This window comes from Engraulis encrasicolus, chromosome 17 (assembly GCF_034702125.1).
Source record: "Engraulis encrasicolus isolate BLACKSEA-1 chromosome 17, IST_EnEncr_1.0, whole genome shotgun sequence".
In the NCBI taxonomy this organism is placed as follows: Eukaryota; Metazoa; Chordata; class Actinopteri; order Clupeiformes; family Engraulidae; genus Engraulis; species Engraulis encrasicolus.
The window spans coordinates 14,405,600-14,418,099 of NC_085873.1; the positions used below are offsets into that span (position 1 = coordinate 14,405,600).

Below are 12,500 nucleotides of genomic sequence, written 5' to 3' on the forward strand. Positions count from 1 at the left end.
AGCTATACATTATATACTGTATACTGTTGAGTCAAAAAATTAAGTCAATCCAGTGTATCCTGACTGGTATTAAATGATCACTTAAAAGTCCATAAAGCCATCAAATAAGACATGTACATGCATTTAAATTCGCACAGAAAGACCTGTCTACACCTATACAACATACAGAGTCCTTAACACCTAAAACACCTATAGCCTACATTATATACACGCACACGCACACGCACACACACAGTAAAGCTCACACAACATTGGTTCGGCAGCATCCCAGCCGAAAACATGCACAGAAAATGGTGCAAGGCACACTGTTTACAGCACAGCTACATTTCTTAGAATTGCAGGGGCTTTTACTCTTGCAACCACATCTGATCATCTGTAAAATGTAGTCTGGCGCCACTTTGACATTTTCTGGAACACTTATTGGTATCAGTGCTTTGTTGCATGGGCCTTTCTTCCATCCAAATGCTTCAGGAGATAGTTCAGGTGGAGTGTGAACCAATGTCCTCCACAATATTGCTTGAAAATGAGCCCTTTTCACATTCTCAAGAAATGCCTCTGTTGTTGGTGGAAGAGCAGCCAGGTTAGGTGAAGATAAATTACCTTTCCCATTCTTTTTTCCCCATACCACCAACCTTGTATGTGACTAATACTGCTGATACTAATGCTAATACTGTCTGGAATGCCATAACATGCCGACACAAAGTTAGTGGCCTCACTGGAAAGTTGTTGGAATGGTGCCAGCACATTACCAATTGATGTCAAGTGATATCCAGCTGGGAGGGGTGTTATTTGATGAAAATGTTCAGATTCAACTTTAGCCCAGATTTTCTAATGCTACCATGTCTTAGGAATACATTAATGTAATTTTTTTTTATAAATCAAGCCAGACTGTGGCACAGTATATCTCTCTTTTCCTTTCTGGCTGTTTCTTGGTCACATGAATGTTTTCAATGTCCCACCCCTGGAGTTGGTGTCTATCACCCACTAAGAGCATGGACGAGGTGCCAAGAGACATGCCGTTACACCAGGGGACGTATAGGAGACTAGAACAGTTTTAAAACTTAGAAGCGGGATCATCATCTCCTTCCTTGGGACAGGTGGCACAGGGAAAGCACTGCCAGAGCCCTGAAAATCAGTTTTGTAGGGTACTGATGTGCATGTTTCTGCTCAACTGGTCAGAAATAGTCATGAAGTCTGTTTGAGGGCCTGGTATCCACAACTGAAGCCTATGCTTACAAAGAGGAAAAGAGCAATTTGCATGAACCAAAAAACATCAAGAAAGGCACATTCACCATTGGTAACATTGACGCTGTTGTTGTTAATTTTTCTTCACATGTGAAACTTCAATTATGATGGGAGAGGGTATTGGCCCTGAATAATAAACCCACATTACAATTTTCTAAGCATAGTAGCAACTGTAGATCTGATTTGAAATTGGTGCCATGCACATAAAGTTAACTGATTTATCATTTTCACTTGGGTCATCCAACTTGCTTGACCTTTGTCTCTTAGGTCCCTTTTGTTCTTTACACCACATTATTGTGACACATTAGCAATATTTATGATTAGAAAAGTCAAGAGCTAGATCAACAGTGTGTTAATATTACAGGTTTATTCATTTTCACATTTGTTTTTTTTTCTCGTGAAAAACGGTTTGAAAATAGCACCCCCATCAATATTGTGTAACATTTGACCTGTATTATGACCTTGAACCATTGTACTTGCATAGTTTAAAGACCTAAGATAATTAAATGGACCATTATGAACATAGTCTATGTGTTGTACGGGGTCAGCAACCCAATGACACAATTTTTTTCCTTAAAAATCGATATTTTGTAACCTTTGACCTCTATTATGACCTTGACATTGTACTTATATAGCTCAAAGTTCTACTGTGATATAGCATCACACATTTTAGACTATTAAATGGGAAATCATGAACATACTCATGTGTTGTTCTGGGATAACTGTGGATAAACTGGCAAAATAGGCGAAAAACACATCTTTTTGGGTGGGAAAAGTAATTTCTGGGTTAGGGGGGGGGTTTTCGGAAGATTTTTTCAAAAAAATTACACAGCAGTGTTTCAAACATGTGGTAGCATCAGAAAATCAGGGCTATTGTGGTATTTGGTATTTACACCCCCCCCCCATGTAAAAGGTCAATTACAATGTCATTTTGTGGATTTACATTTTTAATTTTATCTCTTTCCATGTTAATACGACCACCACTGAAATTATGTACTTTGTAGGCAAACAAATAATCAGCCAAAATTATGTAATTATTACTTACAATTTTTATTTTGTGTTACAACAGCACAGGAAGAGTAAATAGCAATGTATGAAATGGTGAAATTCTGCGTTGAATTAGGAATCCTTTCTGGGTATGTCTGAGCTGACACCACCAATATTCGCCTAAATGTTACATATTTCTGCTTGACAAACAGCTAGTTATGTAATTGTCTAAAATTTATTTGGTACGAGGACACTTTCTCCACTTTGATGTGGCAGGCCTACCACCCAGAATGCTCTATGGTTAATCATAGTGCAGTTATGAAGCTGTCAAAAGCTTATGGCTGCAGCGAAATCAACATGAAAGGGTTAATATCTGAAATTGGCACCTCGCCCACTCTTATTCTGATGGGTAAGTGTTGGACAACTACAAACAGCAAAACCAAACAACCCACTATGAGATATAAAGCCACGTTTGGCGAAATGTTGGCCTTTGTGTCTCCGACTTGGAAAATCAGGCTTTTTGGGTGAATGCCCTGCCCCCAAACATGCATGACCCCACCCCCACTGATGTCCATACCTCACCACCTGTTCTTATACACATCCTACCATGTAAACAAACACAAAATAAGTATGGTATAGGGTATTTGGTCAGCATAACATGAATTGGGAGCCAAACACTGTTGTAATCTATGGCTGCAGCACATCAAGCATAAAAGGCTCAATATCTGAAAATGCTCAAGGGATATCACCGGGCATCGTCTGGAATCTTAATAGGTACACCTTAAGCAACCACAAACTGAAAAAAACTTTATCAGACGAAACTGGGTTCGGCTGATATTTGGCTTTTGGCTGCCGGACTATTGGTGAAAGAATCTTCTTTTCAGCTGCTGTAGAGAAAATATAGCTTGGATTGTAGTAGAATGCAATAGAATTAAGTGGAATAGAATAGAATAGAAAAGAATAGAATAGACCAGGGGTGCTCAACTAGAAACTGAAAAGGTCCACTCACCAAATTTCGTATGTTTCCAGGGTCCAAAAAAGTCACTACGGACCGATGCAGAAAATAGCCTCACTCGCTGGCCGCACTGGCCTCTTGCTCACTCACTAAGTTGTCATAGTGATGATACTTTTAGGCTATTTGTCATAAGACTGGCTTCACAGAAATACACCTATAGATCGCATGGCAGCGAAATCTCATGTATAATTTATACATATTAAATACAGATGGATTTTGTCTTGGTCCGGATGACATTGCGTTTGGGTCCGCATCCGGACCTGGGTCCGCCAGTTGATCATGTCTGGAATAGACCCTAGAATAGCATAGTACAGAATAGAATAGAAAAGAAAAGAATTGAATAGATTCGTGTAGAAAAGAGACCACTGTCACTCCAGTACACTGGCTACCAGTGAGTTAGTTTAAAACTCTTCTGATAGTTTATACGTCGCTAAATGGCTGAAGCCCTAAATATATTGTAAATATGCTTGAGCCTAAGGTCAAATCTTGACAGGGTGAAATGGCATTTAGTCATTAAGCTGCAAAATGCTGGAACCAACTTTCAGTAGAACTGCTCCAACAGTATCTTGTTTTAGAAAGAAATTAAAAACAAAAATCTCCCTTTGGTGATAGTTAATTATCTACCATTTATAACACAATGAAGTCTACTTTTATTCTCTTTTCTCTTTCTCTAATCCTAAGCACAATGAATGTCAATTATGTATGATAATGTGCTATTTACGTCATTTTGATTGATTGATAGAATAGAACAGAATGTAGGAGAGAGAGAGAGAGAGAGAGAGAGAGAGAGAGAGAGAGAGAGAGAGAGAGAGAGAGAGAGAGAGAGAGAGCCCACCTGGGAAACTTCCAGTGTAATTGTGACACAACACTCCACTCTGCAAACTGCACACATCAAAATTGCATTTATGCCTCACCCGTGCAAGGGGGCAGCCCCACACAGCGCCCCAAGGGAGCAGTGCGGTGGGCACGGGCGTAATTTTAGGTGTGGATGGTGATGGGGACATGTACATACCACTTGTGAGATAAACCTAGCTTGTCCCCACCACTTTTTCAGAAATATAATGCAAAAATAGCTTACCCGGACAATTTGCCATTGTAATGTCCCCACCACTTTCCAAGCCAAACCTACACCTTTGGAGGTGGGACAGTATCATGCTCAGGGTATCTCAGTCATGGAGGAGGATGGGCAAGAGCACTGCTTAATTACTCCCCCCACCAACCGTGCAGATTGAGAGTCGAACCAGCAACCTTTGGGCTACAAGGCTGACGCCCTAACCCCTTACCCATGGCTGAGAGAGAGAAGGCCATTGGCAGTGTTAGAGAAACAAGCCCATTGACTTGATTGTGATCTCCATGTTCAGGCAGCTGCTGCCGTTAAATCATGGTGTAATGGCAGTAAATATTCCATTCATGCACGACTCCATCTTCAATAAATCACTGTGTCATTCTTCCTTCACCAGAGGTGTCTCTGCACGTCCGTCTTAGAAGGGCACGTCTTTATTGGGATTAACACCACAACAGCGGAAGACTCGTTTGCTAAAAAAAGAACACATAAATAAAATAGCTTCTCTTTGTTTTGGCTTTGAAACATAACAATGACGAAATCACTTGGTAAAGTAGGTTGCCTTTCCATATAATGTCATTGTGAAATTGATTGCACTTTGTACTTACTTGATTCCATAGTAAACAAGATGATGTTAAACATGCAACCTTAAATTAAGTTGTAACTACTTGCATGCATTTGTTACAGAGTATAGTATACGCTTGTATGTATGTACAGAGACGCGGTCCTGTCGATATGGGCTCCCTATCGAGATTAGCTCCTTTTCCCTATTGGGCACGCGTGCGTATGTGCACCCACCACGTATCACTTTTCCAGGTTGATTGTTCGTTGAGTTGAGCTACCGAACAGCTGATCTTGTATTTAAAATCTGGAGATAACAGAAAGCAGAAAGACGCTTGTAACATTCCTGTATAGTGACTCAAATTGTAACTTTTCTATCCCTCTGTAACCGTAATCGATTTTGCCACCGAATTTCAGTTTTTCTCAACAGCTTTGGTGCACTTCTTGAATCTGTCTCCCTTGCTTTCAAAATATTAAGCACATTCTCTCTCTCTCTCTCTCTCTCTCTCTCTCTCTCTCTCTCTCTCTCTCTCTCTCTCTCTCTCTCTCCCCACAGGAGCCGGTGCTGTTCTCGGGGACGCTGCGTATGAACCTTGACCCCTTCGAGAAGTACTCTGACGAGGATGTGTGGCGAGCCCTGGAGCACTCCCACCTCAAGAAGTTTGTCACCAACCAAGCGTCCAAACTCGACCTAGAATGCTCCGAAGGTGGAGAAAACTTAAGGTTAGTTTCTTTATTTTTTTATTCACATTTATATACCACCAAAAAAGAAAACTAGAAAACCTCAGGTATTATTATTATTATTATTACTATTAGTATTATTATTATTATTATTATTATTATTGTTATTATTATTATTTTAATAATTCGTTCATTTTTTAAACGAGGTGCCACTTATTTATTAATCTTTAAATCATTCATTTGTGCTCTTTTCACCATCAAGCTGTGACATGCAGCGCAGAGGCCCTCCATATCCGTGTGCTTATATCTCTCCTATCACTTTTGACAGTAATGATCTGGGTTTGCATTAGGCATGAGGAAAGATGATGGTTTATGTATGTAGGCGGCAGAACACAAAAGAGAAGGGAAATGATCAATCACTTTTTCAGAGACATACCAGAAAAGAAACCAGGTGAAGTTTTTAAAAACAGGATCCGTTTTAATGTTTATTTGGGAATGCTTCATGATATCATAGTCCTGAAGACAGACATGCTGTAAGTCATGTTTTGTGAAAGAAAAACAGATTAACTGTACCCCTCATGCTCCTATACCACTAACTAGTATGTTTATTTACAACTTTGTGTGTGTGTGTGTGTGTGTGTGTGTGTGTGTGTGTGTGTGTGTGTGTGTGTGTGTGTGTGTGTGTGTTAGGGATGGCACAAACCGCACCGAAAACCGAAACCGTACAATTCACACACAAACCGAACCGAACCGTGCAATCCATCGCAAACCGCAATTCATGTACTGCCCAGACAAATATGTAAAACAGAGATTCTAGGAGTATCTTATCCAGTCTCTCTGATTAAAACATTAGCGCATAAGACCAAATCAGAGGATGAAACAATTAAAATCATACCATTTTGACATTATAAGCCTATACAAACCATATGTAGGGTATTTAGTGATAAGTCCGATTCTATTAGCCAGTGCACCATTCATCATGAACTAAAAAAAAAGAACCGTAGAGAACCGAAAACCGTGACCTTGACACCGCGATATGAACCGAACCGTGAATTTTGTCAACAGTACCACCCCTAGTGTGTGTGTGTGTGTGTGTGTGTGTGTGTGTGTGTGTGTGTGTGTGTGTGTGTGTGTGTGTGTGTGTGTGTGTGTGTGTGTGTGTGTGTGTGTGTGTGTGTGTGTGTGTGTGTGTGGCATTGGGTAGAGGCAGCTGGTGTGCCTTGTGCAAGCACTGCTGAGGAAGATGAGGATCCTGATCTTGTACTAGTAATAACTGACGATTTTGTTTGTATGTGTGTGTGTGTGTAGCGTTGGGCAGAGGCAGCTGGTGTGCCTGGCGCGAGCGCTACTGAGGAAGACAAGGATCTTGATCCTGGATGAGGCGACGGCGGCCATTGACCTTGAGACAGATGACCTCATCCAGTCCACCATCCGCACGCAGTTCGAGGACTGCACCGTCTTCACCATCGCACATCGTCTCAACACCATCATGGACTATAACAGGTGACTGCTGCCTTACTAAACATGAACTACTGCCTTACTCAACACTAGTGTCTAACTTAACATTACTATAGTGTCTAAACAGCATCATGGACTGGCTATCAATATCCAGAAGACATCAAAATCAAACCACATCCGAAATATTTGTATATTACAAATATTGTTTTCAGTTTGTTTCCTTTTTTCCTTTGTTTGTTTCCTTTAGATATTTTGCCAACCTAAAATTAAAAAATAATAATAATTTAAATTAAATTTAAAAAGAGGTGTCAATTGAATTGATTTTTGTGTATAAAGGGGGTCTAAAATATGTAGGCTATGTTCTTTCTTGTAGCGTGCAAGAGTGCAATATAAATATATATTTAGTTGGCTCAAAAATGTAAGGACACCAGTTCCATGTCACGCGGCCCTATTCAATTGCAATGGTACTGAAGTCATACTCAAGAGATTCACTTCTCATTTCATCAACACCGTACTGTTAAATCCTTAGCATTTTTTCAAATACTGCAATTGAGAGTAAAATTAGTCGCAGTTGCTTGCAACTGCTTCAGAATTGAGACCAATTTTCAAAATTATTTTGGAATGTGTCAATATTGATGTTGTGTTCTAAAGCCCCTGTTTCTCTCATTGGCAGAGTTCTGGTGTTGGACAAGGGACAGATTGCAGAATTTGACACACCAACAAACCTAATAGCCCAGAGAGGTATCTTCTACGGCATGGCAAAGGACGCAGGACTGGTTATGTAATGCTGGGATGATCTATCTATCTATCTATCTATCTATCTATCTATCTATCTATCTATCTATCTATCTATCTATCTATCTATCTATCTATCTATCTATCTATCTATCTATCTACCTCTTTTGCTCTTTCGGGCTCTCTCTCTCTCTCTCTCTCTCTCTCTCTCTCTCTCTCTCTCTCTCTCTCTCTCTCTCTCTCTCTCTCTCTCTCTCTCTCTCTCTCTCTCTCTCTCTCTCTCTCTCTCTCTCTCTCCTGTTATTCCAAACAGTGCCTTTAGACACCATAGTGAGTGCCAGTGAATGTAAGCATCATGTTTTTTTTTTTAAATACTCAGACGGTCAATTACTGAACCAGGACCCATTGTTGTTTTGTTTGTTTGTATTTGTATTTGTTTGTTTGTGTTTTCTAAAGAAACCTGCAGTGCCACAGTTGTTTGTGAGGGTTGAGTTTCCCCTTTCGAGCAACATCTATTTTTGTACAGGACTATTTAAGTTACTATGGCAAGTTGTTCAATAGGGAAAAAACTAGTCTCAGTTACATGTGAGTTTTTTTATATTTAAAAGAAAAAGAAATCTATAAAACAAAAAAAAGAACAACAAACTTGAATTCTGTTACCAAAATTGAAGTGATGTCCATGCATTTATTAAAAAAATGAGACATTGTGATTCTGTGTCTTTGATTCATTTTGTCATCATATATTTTTTAAATAGTAGTCAAGAGTTATCAGTCATCTTTTGAGATGGTGCACATAGAAATATTCATTAATGAAATAAGTGTTTGATTTTTTTATAAAGACAGGGCAGTGGGTTTAGTTTCATTGTAACACATAGCCCATTGAAACCTTGCAGCCTGCCCTGACATGCTCCTGCGTACAGAACAATACATCTTTATATCGTCCTTAAGATATCCTATAGGTTTGAAAAGGTGTTTTGAGTTCAAGTAAACAAACATGTTTTTTTTAGCAGAACATGATTAAATGAGTCGCACCAAAGCATGGCAAGGACTTCAAGCCGTGTAAAAGAATTTATTGTTGTAGTAGTTGGACACAGTGAAATATACAGTATATATATGTGTCTATATAATATACACAGTTGTGTTGTGGGTCTAAAAGAAAATGTGGCATTGATTATGGAATAATCAGTTGATCGATTGCACAGCAAAGACCATGATAGCAGCCTAGGCATATGGAGGTGATTACCCGCGTTTTAGACATTTGATTGTTTCTGTTAGGTTATTGGATCATAAAATAATAATTACTTTTCAATATAAGAGTGTTTTTCTTGCGGGGTGGGTGAGTGTGAACCACGTTTCCACGTTTCTCATTACTGTCTAATCGAATGATTATTTGCTGCACATGTTAAGAAGGTTGAACACGCAAAAATAAAACAACATGATCAATCTCAGCAAACCACCTGTAATCTCAACAAGCTAAATAAAGCACAATAAAGTCATATTGGAATTAGATTTACTTCTTACTTAATTCAGACTAAACTTTTAGGAAAAGTTTGTTTATTTAAATACACAATTAAATAGACAATTATTCATACGTGTATATTATTTATACTCTATTATATATTATTAATTTTTAAAATGCTTAATATATTTTTTTAAATGACTTTATTAGATTGAAGTATGATATATGCTGTACATGCAGTTGTTTACTATGGGCTATATACATTCTTGAATCAATGCATCCTTACTATTGAACGAACGTTTTTTTGTCCTTTTTAATAATTCTCTTCCCCAGAATGTCAGCAATGACAGAAATAATTGGCACAGTTTCAAACGGCTGAAAGCATATCACCTTTACCTTAGCTTAGGCTTACCGTTACAGAAACCACAGGACGCCGCATGTATATATTTGTATGTATAGCCGTGGCATTTCTCAACACTTTTTTGACAGTTTCTCTTTACAATCTCATTATCTTCCCCCAGATTTGTATAGACGCCTGTCATCGTTCAAAGTGTGTCTTTCAGCGCTTTAGATTCCACATGTGAAATGTGATCTGCTCCTTCCACATTCGCCTCTTATTCCGGTAAAGCAATTATATATACTGTATGTGTGTGTGTGAATGTTTACCTCCATGAGTTCTCCCAGGCAGACTGACCAACCTTCATTTATCTGATGCATAGACACACACACACACACACACACACACACACACACACACACACACACACACACACACACACACACACACACACACACACACACACACACCTGTTGTAAATATATTTGCAGTACATTAAATGAAGATAACATTTTACCTTTACCTATTTTTTACCTATTTAACTTTGTCAGTTAAGATGAGCACATTAAGGCACACCTTGACATTTCACAAGTGAATTTCTAGCGACGGCAATAATAAGGCCAGACTGACCTTTTGCCAAATGCAACCTTCAAAAGTGTTTGAAATGGCATCTTTTGATGTTTTAGGTCTGTAACAAGTAGCTATCTGAAATCTCTTAATTAAATAAATTGCCAGCCTGGCCCCATCCCCACATTGATGGGAAATATATAATGATTTCAAAGCAATACTTTTACAGACATCATGAGATCATTGCAAAGTCACTGACCGACATACATAACCTGCAAACTCCTAGCCTGACAAGCCAGGCTAAATGTGAGATTAAATGTGAATATTTAGTCTGGCCCCGATCAATGAGACATCGGAAGATTGTTGATGGGCTCAACCCGTTGTTTTTCAAACTGTGTCTGTGCCTGTTGGCCAATGCTTTGTCATCACTCCTTCAAAACCCTGTCCGCATTGCATCCAAAGATTCAAAACATATCAAAACAAATCTCTTGCGTTGTGATTGGTCTGCCAGTTTCAGGGCATTGGGGTATTGTCCGAGGCTAGACCCACTCGCAGACAAAAATAATTTTGGCCGCTGGCGGGTGGGGCTAGTTTACTAGGTTAGCAAACTCCTCAACAGTCTTTGGAAATTCAGTGACATATAATCCATATTTTATGTATAACTCATCAGCAATTTGTAAAGTGTTCTGAGACTATGCTGGTGATGCCACACTATACTAACTTGAAATTGACTTGAATTTAATTTAATTGAGTTGAACTGAACTGAATTAATTGCAATGCCTCTACAGACATCTTCACAACTAAGACATTATTGTTTAGAATCCAATACAGCAGTAAAACAGGAATTCAGGTAAACAAGGCAAGGCAAGGCAATTTTATTTGTATAGCGCATTTCATACATGAATGCAATTCATTGTGCTGTACAGTAAAGTAAAATAAAAATGATGTAAAATAAAATAACATGAAATAAAATAAAAAATAAAAGCATAAGGCATGGCAGGTGAAAATAGAATAAAAAGTAAAGATAAAAGCAAGAAATAAGGTAAAGGAAACAAAATACATAAAAACATCAAAAACAACAAACACACGCTTTTATTATTGCATTGATTTAAAGAAGAAAAAAAATCTGTATGCTCTGGCTGTCCATGTGTAAACTGAAATGTCAACCAACTCCATTAACAACAAAAAAGTCCATTAAGAGGGATCATTAATTTCAACACGTCAAGCGCTTCATCGACGGGAAATTACCCAACAGGACAAGATGGTACCACAAAAATCCTTACAATCCCTCCTGACGCTATTTTTAGGCTCCTTTTTGATTCGAGCTTAGTCACGACTTGACTTGTCCCCGCGAGCAAACGGCCCCATTCATCATTTGATATGAATCGGAGCTGTCTTGAAGGGCCTTTTTTAAACGCTGACTGACAGGCCCCTGGCAGACAAAGTAGACACAGACACACTTCCTGATGGGAGAAATGTGTGTTTGTGTGTGCGTGCGCTCCAGCACGATCACTTAGCCTAAGTGGTAGGCCGATGGTTAGGCTAAGTGTGACGAGACTCCTGGAAATAGATCTAGAGTGTTTATTTTATCCCTGTTACACATGTAGGTAATAACAGTGTTTTAACAAAGTGCTAACAGATTGTATCGTTAATTGTGTTTACAGAATAATATGAAGTAAAAATCATTTCCATTACGGTGTTGACAGCAGGGCAAGTACGTCACACATGCTTTCAGTTGAAGAAAAAAAAAAACCTTTAACACAGTATGATGGAATTTATAGTATGAATGAACTGTACCCATTTCCAAAGTATCAATGCAATTGATCCATAACGGTTGTTCCACATATTGAAACAGACAATTTCATATGGCCTTGTTTGAAAGTTTTCCTGAGTGTGGTGTCCACAGCAACGTGCAGACCAAACCTTTGCTAATATTCCTGAGGGAATAATGAAGCGTCTGATCTCTACTTTGCTGTGTTGGGGCCAAACCCTTGCTGCACCCTCGCTTTCAGGCCCGACATCTGAAGGGCCAATGAGAGAGGCTTAGCGCGCTAAAGCAAAGACGATGATCACATTATGCTTCTTCAGCCCGTTGGCCGAATCCTCGCCAAACGAATCAACATGAATACACACCTGGCATCCTCTTGCCGCCGAACAACCCAATACGCTATCGGGCAGAGGGATTAAAAATCCCAATTTAGAAAAGCGGCGAGAGTTAAGTAAAGAGCAAAGGGGGTTAACGGTGACAAAGCAAGAAGCTTCTTCTACGAGGCGAAGAACAGAGGGGCCATTATCATTGGAATCATCTCTGCTGTCAGTGCTCCGGAATCCTTCAGAATGTTCCAACACTGTCAGATGTCTCTCTCTCTTTCTTTCATTCTCTCTCTCCCTC

At 39.2% G+C, this 12,500-nt stretch overlaps 1 protein-coding gene across 2 annotated transcripts in view; it reads left to right on the forward strand.

The window, feature by feature from the left end:
* The window catches only part of abcc3 (ATP-binding cassette, sub-family C (CFTR/MRP), member 3), a 119,298-nt gene extending 110,842 nt beyond the window's left edge, over positions 1–8,456 (forward strand). For both annotated transcript variants that reach the window (XM_063221802.1, XM_063221801.1), the window contains exons 30-32: positions 5,428–5,594; positions 6,861–7,055; positions 7,684–8,456. In XM_063221802.1, the coding sequence (XP_063077872.1) occupies positions 5,428–5,594; positions 6,861–7,055; positions 7,684–7,795 (474 nt within the window). In that variant the 3' untranslated portion in view covers positions 7,796–8,456. The remainder of the gene's footprint in view (positions 1–5,427; positions 5,595–6,860; positions 7,056–7,683) is intronic.
* Positions 8,457–12,500: the final 4,044 nt, after the last annotated feature.